Below are 12,958 nucleotides of genomic sequence, written 5' to 3'. Positions count from 1 at the left end.
AGGCTGGAACAGAAAAGGGCCTTCAGCAAACTGTTGCCACAAAGTTGGAAGCATAGCATTGTCCAAAATGTGTTGGTATGCTGAAACATTAAGATTTCCCTTCACTGGGAGTAAGAAGCCAAACCCAACCCCTGTCCGATTACTTTTGTCTATAAAGTGTAAATGCACTCGTAAGAAAAAATGGGCCACATCTTTCAAATAATTAACATCCTTTTAAAGAATATTTATCTCAGCATAATGACCACCAACAACACTTGTTATGGTGGTCTCATGTAATCCAGTTTCTGTTGATTGTAGGATGAGGTAGAACCATTTGGTGTCAGAAATATGTAGCGTGACCAAACCTGAATGTCTGAAATGCCTTCGCCCACGTGACTGCCACATTTTGTACATGAGGTCATCTTGCACCCTCACCCTGAATTGTGTTCATATCATAATTCCCTCCCGTGCCTGCCATGTCATAAGGAACAGCTTGGATTCATCATCAGTAGTAAGTAGACAGTAGACAGTTTATTTCTCTGCTCTTTCCTGTATCTTTATCTTTCTCGTGCACATCGGAGTCCTGTCACCTAACAGATAACAGAATTCTGTCAAATCTTTTTATGGCTGCCATGGAAACCGACATCGCACACCGGATGGTCACAAGGCGGAAAAACCTGTTTGCGTTGTGAGTTTTCACCTGGATGTGTCGTCATTTCTCAGTTCCGTGTAACTTGTTTATTTTACTGTTGGGAATTAGAGTGTTGACCTTTCAAGTGTGGCGTGAGTTTAAAGGATTTCTGGTCAAAGCCAGACAAAACACGGAAAGTTAAGGCAGCCTCAAACAGAAGAAACAACAAGAAAATAAGTTGAAGACAAAAGAAAGAACAAACTGAACAGGTGAGAGTTATATGAGATTATAAAGAGAATAAGTTGTTTTTCACAGGTTTAAAAATCGATATATTTTGTATATGAAATATGCTATAATTAGATGTAATTCATGTCAGAAATGTAAATGTTAACTCCTTGATATCAAAAACTTCTGTTGAATACGAACTTAAATTTTAGACCTTTTTTATACTTGAATTATTAGGAGTCAAGTGGTCAAGTTGATATTTTTATGAAAGAAAAGTACATTTGTGATTTTTAAACGTGTTTATCTTTTCATTCCTGAAGCACAGGCTGTCGGTGACGCACAGATCCAAGAATATTAGGATCGGTGACAGATGACCGGTAACTTCAGCTGCAGCGACAACGTCTGCTCACTGCGTCGCTTCAGTGTGACTCGGGGATGACCCAAAAGTTAGTCAGCTAAGCAGGTGTCTCATAGGTCGGTCCCTGAACCCCTCCTCCTCCTCCTCCTCCTCCTCCTCCTCTTCCTCCTCTAGCACGCTTTACCTACTGCGTCGCGCGGCTGAGTGTGCGCACTCACTGCGCAATGGCCACGGCACCGTTTGTGACTGCAAACGCTCGTGCTCAAATGGATTATGAGACGAAGATTTTTCCCCACACCGGCGGCTACGGACGCTACAACCGAATCGTGGTGGTTTTCAGCTGGTTCCCTAACTTTGCGGTCATGTTGAATCTATTTAGCGACGTTTTTTACACCCTAATCCCGGACTCGTACCACTGCAAGCCCGACCCGCAGCTTCTTCCCTCCGCTTTCCTTCCCAGCAACTTCACCAGACAGGGATACCTCAACCTCACCATCCCCTGGGTGAACGGCACCGGGCTCAGCCACTGTGAGCTGTTTAAATACGCGTCCAACACCTCGGACTTTTCGAAACATGTGCCCAGGGAGAGGGTCTCCTGCACCAAAGGCTGGGAGTACGCCCCTGTAGCGGGGCTCCAGAGCAACTTTGTTACTGAGGTAAGAGACCGTTAAGCCTGCATCATCATCCAGGTTTTCATGGGTATCTTGTGTTTGTTTGTTTTTTGAACCTCATGGAGGAGTTAGACACAGGAAGGAAGTGGATGACAAACTCATCTGAAGTTCGTTTATGTTTCGCACCGGAGGCTGACGAGCCGCGTTTCTGGATCCAGCTGTTGGTTTTATCCACTTTTTTTATGTAACTGTCAGTATTTCTGACACAAGGCAAACAATTTCCTTGGTCGCGTGAAAGAAAAATATTCATTTAAATTATTTGTTATTATTATTATTATTATAGCCTCGCTCCAAGATGGTGGTGCAGACCTGGGGTTTGTCCCAGTTTCCGCTCAGTAACAGCGAGTTTATCTCTGCTGGAAGCCAGTGTGGTCATAAAGACGGTTGTTCACAACATTAAGTCAATATTTACTCAGGTTGTACAGTTTAAACTTTGTTGTTGCTGACTTTTTTTTTTTTTTTTTACACTCTCACTTGCTGCCTGGCACTGTGTTTCCCAGGCTCAACCAGGCTGCTGAGCACAGACAGACTTAGACCCGCTCACACAATACATGAGACCACTGGCCTAATGAACTGAAGTATGGAAAGAGGGCGTGAAAAGTTAAAAAGGAAGATTAGTGTGTCATTTGTTGGTCCTCTTTGTCTCTGACACACTAACGTTTCAACGTGATTGTGTCTTGTTGTGCAAAGACATGTGTAAATAGTCAGCAAGAACTTGTTTATCTTCTCCTCACTTTGTTTTTCGTGGACTTCAGCTGTTCAAGGATCCGTCCCGCTCTGCAAATATTGATAAAGAGTTTTTCTCAATGTGACCTCAAATTCCTCACACATGCGGGCTGCTTCTGTGTCCATGCGGGGTTGTGTAACTCACACTGAAACACCATCAGAATTAGAGCCACAACGATTAGTCAGTCCAAAGAAATATTAGTTGCCAGCTGTTGGATGGATCACTCGTTTCATTCATTTTCAAGAGAAAATTGCCAAACATGTGCTGCTTTCGCTTTCACAGTCACTATGGGGTGCTGAGAAATTATCACTATAGACTAAACCATTAATGAATTAATTGCAAAATTAATCTGTAATGAAAATAATAGTTACCTGCAGGCCTAATCAGAATATTTGGTGTAGTCTGTAAATCCCTGTGGAGAGAGTTAGGAGCTTTGGTGGAGAATGGGTTCAGGATAAAGAAGTCATTATGGATAATTATCGCTCAGCTTCAGCTAAGAGGTATACTCATAGTGTTCACACTACTCTTAGTACTCAGTGTATCGCAGCAAGGAAGTAGATAATGGAAGTGAGGAGACTTTTTCCGCCCCCCATGAAAAACTGCGGCACTGGAAAGTCTGAGGCCTCCACGTCCCTTCCTGAGACCCTGAACATGTCCTTTACCAGCAGCAGCTTCCTCTGTCCATGACGTCTTTCGTTCCACAAGGGAAGTCTTTATTAGAGGAAACACTGAATGCAGTACAGTAGTGCTCGTCACCTTGATATCTTTAAGTTGTGCACCATCAACTAAAAATTAAAATGTGTTATCGATGTTGGCGAGGGTCTGCTTGTGACCTCCTTCTCTTCCTGAGGTCCTTTTCATTAGAGTGTGTTGCCATTGCATAAACCTGTTTGGCCTTCTTGTATGCGTCTCATGAAGTCAGCTTCCCTGAGGCTGCAGACTTCCTGAAGCCAGGTTCGGGTTTCAGAAGCCGCAGGTTCACTCTTACTTTTTATGGTCATTTAATAATACTGGGCGATAAGAGCTGACCAGAGATGCGTTTAATGGTGTTGGCGTATGATATGCAACGATATGACGTTTTGTATTGCAGTCAAAGATTAATCTTCTTACAAGCAGAGAAGGGACAGGAGAGGAATTTTGTTACAAGCAGCTACTGGTACTATCCAGGCGCACAGCTGCTGGCAGGCTCTACTTTGAGCACTACTTTGTTCTAATGTAATAACGCTGTCAGCAGACATCTTAACTCGATTAGAAACAACATGATCTACATTCCTGCTTCCTCACAGAAATCTCTCTATGTTTGTGCCTTGACTGGTCGCCTGTAATTCCACACGTTATACAGTCAAATTAGATGAACGCAGCCTGTGAGCAACATTTTCTTATGACACTGACAAACGTGGAACATCAGAAGTCTATCCAAGCTTGCTTTATCATGCTTTGAGGATGTGTAATATTTCTTTTCATGTCCACAATTGCCACAAAAAGACAAAAACCGGCAATGAATTTATTCTGCTGGCAGGTTTTGTCTTGAAAGCCTGACTGAGCTTGTTCCTCTGTGCTGTTGAGCTCCGTCGCCATCCAAAAACTATTAAAGATGTTTTGTCATTCTCACATGTATCATCCCATTGCTGTAAATACTCACAAAAACAGATCGTTGGACTCTAAACTTCTGTTTGAGTAAAGAAAGCGAACAGCTCTTCCTGTTGGTAGAGTCTGTCAATTTGCTGATGGCCGCTAACCAAATATTTTTCATTGAAACTCGTGATCTTGTTGTACAACAGTCAGTCAGTCAAATCAAATGGTGCTCCTCTCTGTTTTAGAGGCGCTTTTTTTTTTGTCCAAGTTGACTGAGTTTTGTTTTGGTCTGTCTCTGTGCTGCTTTGTCCGTCTTCGCAGTGGAACCTCGTTTGCCATGACTACTGGAAAATCCCTTTGCAGCATATCTGCTTCATGACAGGATGGATTATGGGATACATCTTCCTTGGTACATTGTGTGACTGGTAAGTAATGATCACATTCAAGGGTTCGATATTGAATAACTAAAACAGATATTATTACCTTAATACACAAGGGAATCTTTATCGATAGTGTATATGAGAAAATAAAAATTCTGATATTAAATCAGTCACAATTTATTCTTTTATCATTTCTTTTTTTTTTAAATTAATTAATTTAACAGTGAACGCATTCAGGGCTCCATAATTTCACTTGTGATTGCCGTGACAGCGATGCGACTTTGTCTTCAGGTTGGGTCGGCGGCGGTGTTTCCTGCTCTCCATCAGCCTGGCCAGCCTGTTCGGGGTGGCCGTGTGTTTGTCCAACAGTGCCGTGGTCTTTCTGCTGCTGCGTCTCTCTCAGGGAGCCATGTTGGCTGGGGTGTTTGTATCCTCGTACGTTGCCAGTGAGTATCTTGCACAAACATGTAATGTTGTGCTGCTTATCCATCAGTTAAGCAAACTGCGACCTCATTCGGTAATTGACTTCTCTGGGGGTTTGGAGGGGGGGAAACCCTCAGCTTCCTCATACACAGCGGCTGACTTCTTTGTTTATTTTAGAGAGCCCTTTGGAATTCCTGCCCTGCGTTTTGCCTTTTTGCAAAATTGTATTTCCTTGTTTTCGTTTGTTACAGGGAATCTAATATACTCAGTCTGTTACATAAAGAAGCGAAATGGACGCAAACAAAAATAAGCAAATTGAGAGTCTGATAGGTAAATACAGAAAGAAAACACACAAACTTGGAGACATTACTTTGGACTCTGGGATATTTTATTAACTATTAAGCCATTAATCATTTTCAGTATTGATTAATCTGCTGTGTTTTCACCTTTAATCGACGGCTCGCTAAAAAACTTCATTAGCGGGAGCCCTGGTGTCGATACGGGGACAGTCTCTCAACTCCACATGCTCTCAAAGTCTTGGTCTGAGTATTGAAGGCTGGTTGATGATTATTTAATATCATTTAACGTTACGTAATGTTAATGTAATACATCGTGGCTTGGGATTCTCAGTGTAGAATTACATGCTGGTTGCACACATGAGTTTTTCAGACTGGCACCGACTTCAGTCAGTAGTTTGTTTTAAGGTTTTAATTAGTGAAAACCAACAAAAACTGCACTCGCACTGTGAAATAAATACAGAATATAAATGCTCCACTCATGCTTTCCTCCCCGACTAACCGTTGAGCTATCAGTCTAAGATAAGAAAAATCACATTTCGTCCTTACATAAGCGAATTAGAAACCCCGCTTATCTTTGTTTTACCGTCTTATCTTTATTTCAGGAAACACAAACAACTGATATCTCACTTGATTCTTTTGTTTCTGATGTCTGAAAGTCAAGAAGAAACACCAAAAGACAAAACAATGACAGTTTAAAGTCAGTTTAATGTATACGCTAAAATTATTTATTAGTTCAGTACTTGTACCTCCTGTGGTTTCCAGGTTATAGGAGACGGCGTGGCTTCAACAGTTTGAATAGGGTTTCTATTAGAAATATCTTTGTAACCTCTCTTTATATAAAATAAAGTTATTCAAAGCTATTAAATGAACAGTGTATTGTGTAAAAAGAGGCTGTAGATAAATGTAACCACATAATGTATTATCTGTAATCAAAAGTCTGTCTAATAACATAAAGAATAATACAATTACTTCCATTAGCACATGGCAGTGAGTCCGATAAAGAGCAAAGATACAAAGGAGGTTATTGTATTAAGATGTGAATGATATAAATGATGCACAGGGTTAGGGTTACAGTACTCCATTTTTCTTTAGATGAAAACGTCAGCAGCAACAACAAAAGTCAGGGACTTCCAGTTAGGTGATGAGTATTTGATTAACCCTCGTGTTGAATGAATAAGTTTACTTTGCAAACCTGTTGGATAAACTCAAAATTGCCAGCCCTGCATCTGGTGTATTTGTTTAAAATGCAGCCGAACAAACTCAGTGTAACACTGAATTACACCCCGCATTGTTTCCTGTGATGTCCTGGTGCGTTTGATGGAAGTTTGAATTCAGTGTGGGAATGGTGGACCCTGCCACTAACAATGAAGAAACAGGCTTTGATTTTATGGAAATCTTGAGGTGGCAATTCAAAATCCCAGTTTGATTCATATGCATCGCTGCAAATATTCTATAATATCCTGAAAACTGTTGTTTTTCTCTTTTATTCTAAGTACAGGAATGGTACACCAGCAGAAATAGTAAATAATACATATTGCATACAAACAGCAAATGGGGCACACTGTAGTTCTGTAATATTTTAGCAATCAGTCATTGCAGTTGGGCGACCATTGTTGTTGGAAACATGCCTGACACATTAGTCAAGCCTGGGGGAGCATCTCAGCTGGTGATAAGTTGAAGTGTGTTATGCTGAGATCTGACTGACAGCAGGCAGCTGGTTGGTTTCTCTTTACTTCTACACCTCAGCTGTCATCTTTTAGAGGCTCTCCGGAGTCCAGCCCCTCTTGTGACAAATGTTCTCCTCCTTCATCAAGACCTTCTCTGTAATGAAATGTGTTTTCTTCTTGGTCTAAAACAAGAGTGAAATGGTATAGGAATTTAATTATGTTAGCATGTGTACAGATGCATGCTTGTGTGGGAGGAAGTATTGGGTAGGGGAGAGTCAAAGTGATCTGAAATACACACCCCCTCCTCCCACACGCCCACACGCACACATGCACACACTTTCCGCACACATTCCCACATTCCTGTGAGGTCAGGACTAGATTGAGTCCATGTTTTTTCGGATTAGGCTGATGTTGGTCTGGGTGGGATGAGGGCCTGAGTGGAATGTCTCTCAGAGATGCCCTGCCAGCGCTGCTCCTCCACAGAGAGGAGAAAACAATAACAGGACAGAACTGAAGGCGAGGAAGTGAACAGGAAGTGAACTCCTCATTCTTCCTCCACCAGGGAGCGGGTGGAAAGAGGACCAGACCTCTGGAAACTCGTACAGCTCCCAAACAAGTTTACGTCAGTACCCTACCACTTTATCTCGTAGTGACTTTTATCCAGCTTGTTGAACCTTGTATGGTGTGCAAGGCAAACGTGGTGCAAAGAGGTTGAGGCAAAAACAAAGACAGGCTACATTTCACTTTGAAGAGGGTCCATCTGCATATCTCACATCTGGGGATCCCAGCACTGTGAGCCAATAGGAACAGAGTAGGGTCTGCATACTTGACATGCGTCACTTCCTTTAGGGTCCACATTCTCTCTTTCTCACTATCTCATCCACACACTTGCTATGCACACGCTCCTATAGCAAGAAAAACACAATAGAGGACATGGAAGGTTTTGTGTTTTCTCTTCTCCTGTTTTTTCTCTAAAAACAATGGAAAGACAAAAAAAATGTATAACAGATTTGAACTGAGCCAGACTGCTCGTTGGACACACGACTTATGTGTGAAGGGCTTCATGTCCTGACAGGCAATGGATTGGTTTTGGACAGATGGGTTAGTTTTGCTTGAGCCGTGTTCCGATGTTATTTATGATGTCCTCGCTTGCTGTCTGTTCCCATCGCTCTTCCAGGGTTGGAGCTGTGTGACCCTCCCCACCGTCTCATCGTTGCCATGGTCAGCGCCGGCTTCGCCGTGTTTGCAGAGCTGCTATTGCCAGGCATCGCTGTTCTGTGCCGTGATTGGCCCATTCTCCAGGCTGTGGCCACTTTGCCTCTGCTCCTGCTGCTTTCCTATTGGTGGTGAGTCATATGGCAGTATGTGGGGTGTGTTGTTGGAATGTATTTGGTGAGGCATTAAGGGCACTTTATTATTTTACGGTGTACCTGTCTCACGTTGGGACATAAGACATCTGTTCCTGTTTGAGATGCTCCTGTTTCAAGCTCCTTCTAACAGCCACACCTAAATTCGTCTGTGCATATATTTAAACAAATACAATTCTAATGTGAAAATTGTTGCGAACACAGCACCAAGTTTTCTTTAGTTACTTAACGAGGAAGTCTCATTGAGAACAAAATTGCTTTTACAAAAGAGACGTTGGAACAACTGAGGACAGCTTGCCAAGAAATTGTACCAGGAAATAGTTTGTGCGTGCCTTCATCTTTTCACTGTGTTGACGTTGTCTCTGAGATATGATAATGGAGTTGTTTCCTCTCAGCTGTGAGTCGGTTTTTCCTGAGTCTCCTCGCTGGTTGCTGGCCACAGCTCAGATCCTCCAGGCGAAGAGGAGCCTGCAGGAATTCTCCACCAGAAACGGTGTTTATATGCAAGATGAAATCTACCCCGGGGAAACCCTGCTGTCAGGTACTGTCACACACCCAGCAGTGCTGCCTGGGCGTCCTGGACTACACCTGTACTTAGCTGAAGTAGAAAGAAAGAGTGTGTCAAATGAGCCATCACATGACTTCTTGATAAATTCAGGCTCCGTCAGTATGCTGTTTGCACTCATTGTGGTCTCACTGAATCCAGATAGTGATTCATCGCAATTAAAATACTCATGGCAGCCATTAGTAGAATTTATAACAGAGAGATTTTGACTCTTAGCTAAACCCTACTGATTTGCACCTTGCCAGAAAATATTGGTTCTTTGGGTGTACGTTTCTTCAGATATGTTTGTTTTGTCTATCTGTAGAGATGGATACAGCGTACGGTGAAGACTGTCAGCCAAGGTACTTTTCTGTTTTGGAGCTTCGTCGGACTCATGTTATCTGGAAGAACTGCCTCATCCTCAGCTTCACGCTGTGAGTTTTTATCGTGTGAGGAAGCGTCTTTCACCCGTCCTGACTTGACTTGACATTTCGCAATACAAATGAGATGCAAATTGTTGGGTTTCATAGATGTGTGCGGCCTCTCCTGCAGCTTTATAGGAACAGGAATCCAGTACTGTTTCACCAGAAACCTGCACAGCTATTCCACCAACTTCTACTTCAGCTACTTCCTCCGAGCGACGACCGGAGCACTGGCCCTCGTCTTCATCTGCTTGTCCGTTAATCATTTTGGTCGGCGTGGTATGCTTCTGCTGTCTGCTATCGTCACGGGACTGTCGTCGCTGTTGCTGCTGGCTCTCACTCAGTGTACGTTACAAACACGTCTTTTCTTTATGAATATCGGTTTACTTTAAAAAAACATTCGTGCCCCAAAATTCATCCTCCATCAACCTCTGCGTTGAGTATTTTTAATGAATGCGTTTCCAGATGATCAGCTTAATTTTTTTTAAATTTATGAGCATCACAGGGGATCACTGGCAGTATTTTGTTCCTTGAAGTGGAACGAAAAACGAGTGAAATTTACAACTCAAAAATGTTACAATAAACTTATTTCTCAACATTTTGGAGTAGAGGAACTTAAGCATAAATTTAAAAAAAAAATGTAAAAAAAAAGTTTTTAGTTTAATTTTATCCCCTGTAGACTGTAAAACAATACTGATTGTTGCCTGTTCATGAACTCCGAGTTTGGGGTTATGATACAATATTTATTAATTGTTTAAGCTTGGAAATGTGACGGATCATTTTTGTGCAGGTTTAGATATGAAAGAAACACGAGATCTGTGACATCAGGACCCAACATGGGATTTGATATGCATTTAATTCATTTGGAGCTTCCCACATGCCCCACAAAGTAAAACGATTATGCTGTTTGCAAGTTTGACGGTGGGGTTGACGTCATAGAAGATGTTGATTATCTCTGCTGTAAATGGTGCTGCGGTTGTAGTTTTTGCACATGAACTGAATAAGTTGTCCTTTTATGTGTCAGACCTGCATGGTGGCCTGGTGTTGCTGCTCTCCGTCATGGGTCTGCTGTTCTCTCAGGCTCTCGCCATGCTCAGTGTGTTCTTCGCCTGTGAGGTGATGCCGACTGTAGTTCGGTAAGTGTGACGAGGCTGTCGCCGTGTTTGTCATATTGTCAAAAAAAAAAAAATGAACAAGGAATTAATCCAGCTGAGAAGTATTTCCCGAGTAGCCAGAGATGGCTGCAGCCTCTTTTAAATGCATATTAATACGCTGCTTAAAATAGTTCCTTACAAAAGCACAGTTTCTACCTGTTCCGTGATGTTTAAGGAAATTGTTTCACCTTTTTAAGAACACGTATTTGTGACCCATTTCCTGCGATTTATTCTGTGCGAACAAATAGGTTTATGGCTGTTGAATGCAGTGGGCAAGGTCAGGAAAAAGAAAAAACAAAAACACCCCTTATGATTTTTTTTTTGTTCTCCTTTTCCTGCTCATCTTCCCTCTCTGTGTCAGAGGTGGCTGCCTTGGCCTTGTGCTGGCGGCAGGTTGTGTTGGCATGGCCGCTTCCTCCCTGATGGAACTCCAGAATAACGGCGGCTACTTCCTCCACCACGTCATCTTCGCTTCTTTCGCTGTCCTCTCCGTCCTCTGCATAATGCTCTTACCTGAAAGCAAACGCAAGCCTCTCCCAGACTCCCTGAAGGAGGGCGAGAGGCAGCGCCGGCCTCCTCTCTTCCTGTCCCGGCCCGACAGGGACAGCCTGCCGTTACTGCGCACCCGGCCCCCTCTGTCAGAGTACAACCCTGATAACTATTCCCGCTTGGTCTCCGCCACCAGGAAGATGTTGACTAAAGATAATTTGCCTTATAGGATCGCCGTGCCAAGTCATTCGCCTCTGCTGTCGGACAGTGAAACACAGGGACAAGAGAGTGAGACGCTGAGAGAGGTTGTGTCTTAACTCATCCTCCTCTGAACAGACTGAAGAGGATTATCCTCCCCCCTTGTTTTAGACATACCTCTGCAGACATTTTGCCATCATCCAATAATTTAACTTATTGTCCATGTGCTCATGACTCAGCTGAAGGACTGACCTCAGCTTGAGTACAGTTCTCTTTAAGCCAATGGCTCCAAGTCTGTTACCTTTCAGGGAGAGATCAGTCTTTTCTTGTCATATTTTACGCTCTAAGCCGTTACTGTACTGTAGCATTTTCTTATGTGAATTCAAGTGACACACTGAAAAAACAGTTTTTTTCGTCTTCCAAACCTTTGCGAGTTGTCCCGTATGAACATTTTTGTGTTATGTTTGTCTTTTGTGTGGCATATTTTTTTTAAAAAATGATTGCAGTCTTCATGCCTGCTGCTCTCCTCCGCGTGGAACTGGAAATTGTCAGACTCCAGTTTCACCAGCCTCTGTCGATCATGTGAGCGGCAGCACTTTGTCCATTTATCAGTATCTCATGCACTTTTCATTAAGTCTGTCCATCTGACACCAGCAGTGTCTCAGTGCTGAGAGGACACCAGAGGGCGCTAAACGATGCACTAGTCATTGGATATGATGATGGATTGGATTCTGGCATTTTTAATCGAAATGTTTCACTCAGAAGTGTGGCTGAATACTTAATCGAAATTTAATTGAAATCGCAGTTTGGCCAAGTGCAATATTCAAATCGCAAGAGCTGCAGTTTATTTATCGAGGTAAAATGTGTCACAACATAGAACCAGCCACATGATAGTGAATTTGTAGCTGACCAGTTTGTTTACTCTTTAAAACACTTTGTTAGGTTGCAATTTATAATTATAATTAAACCAATGCAGCTGACAGACAAACTGTTAAACACCCTTAGTCTAGCAAAGACTATGAGTTTTGTTATTTTAGTTATTTTAGTTATGACCCTAACCCTAACCCTTAACTGTGATTTCAAGGCTCCCGACAGGACCAACCTTAACTGGAAGGCGGATAATCGGATATTTCTCACGATGACTGCCTGATATCCTGATATCCTGTTTTGATGTTTGTTTTTTTTTTTGTTAACTATTTATTATTTAATGTTAAACAGTGAGAACGTTCTGCCTGTTGGATCTTGGCACTTTGGATGAAAGGATGCTAAACTTTTCAAGGTGTGCATGTGAGAAAAACACAAATGAAATGGCCTTCAGGAGATGCTGTTGTGTAATAATCCATTCATAATTTCACCTTCAGCGACCAAGCAAAGGTGCTTTTGTATTGACTGAAGGTCCTACAGATGATCTGAAGAACGCTTGTTGCCATTTTTTGGTGTTGAAACTCTCTTAGACTGCGTGTTTACCTTTCTGTGTCCTTGTCAAATGCAAACCTTAGTAGCTAAAAAAATATTGACTTTTTCATTATCTCTGTTATTGTGCCACCACTTCAGAGTTAAATCATGTCACATTTTTCTACTAAAAAGTAAATTAAATTCCAATTAGGGAATGTTTTGCATGTTCTAGGTGTTACACTGTCAGAACACTAGATGGAGCTGTTCTCATAGAAATATGGACACGTACCATATTGTCTTGTGAAAATGTGAATATACTGATATCTGAGTGTGTGTGTGTGTGCCACAGCAGCCTCTTTCTGCCAGGTGAGTTCAGTAAGCTCAACTGTCATGATGTTCACTCTGCTGCTGTATTTCTTATTATGAAAACTGGCAAATTTGCTGTTTGTTTGTC

General features: G+C 42.3%; 1 protein-coding gene across 1 annotated transcript; it reads left to right on the top strand.

The window, feature by feature from the left end:
* The first annotated feature begins 613 nt into the window (after positions 1-613).
* On the top strand, positions 614-12,837 carry slc22a31 (solute carrier family 22 member 31). Its single transcript, XM_046389556.1, has 10 exons — positions 614-879; positions 1,156-1,849; positions 4,488-4,591; positions 4,838-4,992; positions 8,113-8,281; positions 8,698-8,843; positions 9,172-9,280; positions 9,399-9,613; positions 10,293-10,404; positions 10,784-12,837. The coding sequence occupies exons 2-10, from the start codon at positions 1,418-1,420 to the stop codon at positions 11,226-11,228; spliced, it is 1,887 nt and encodes a 628-aa protein (XP_046245512.1). The 5' UTR covers positions 614-879; positions 1,156-1,417; the 3' UTR covers positions 11,229-12,837.
* Positions 12,838-12,958: the final 121 nt, after the last annotated feature.

This window comes from Scatophagus argus, chromosome 1 (assembly GCF_020382885.2).
Source record: "Scatophagus argus isolate fScaArg1 chromosome 1, fScaArg1.pri, whole genome shotgun sequence".
Classification (NCBI taxonomy): domain Eukaryota; kingdom Metazoa; phylum Chordata; class Actinopteri; family Scatophagidae; genus Scatophagus; species Scatophagus argus.
Note: the sequence above shows the minus strand (reverse complement) of the source record. Positions and strands in the feature narration are given on the sequence as shown.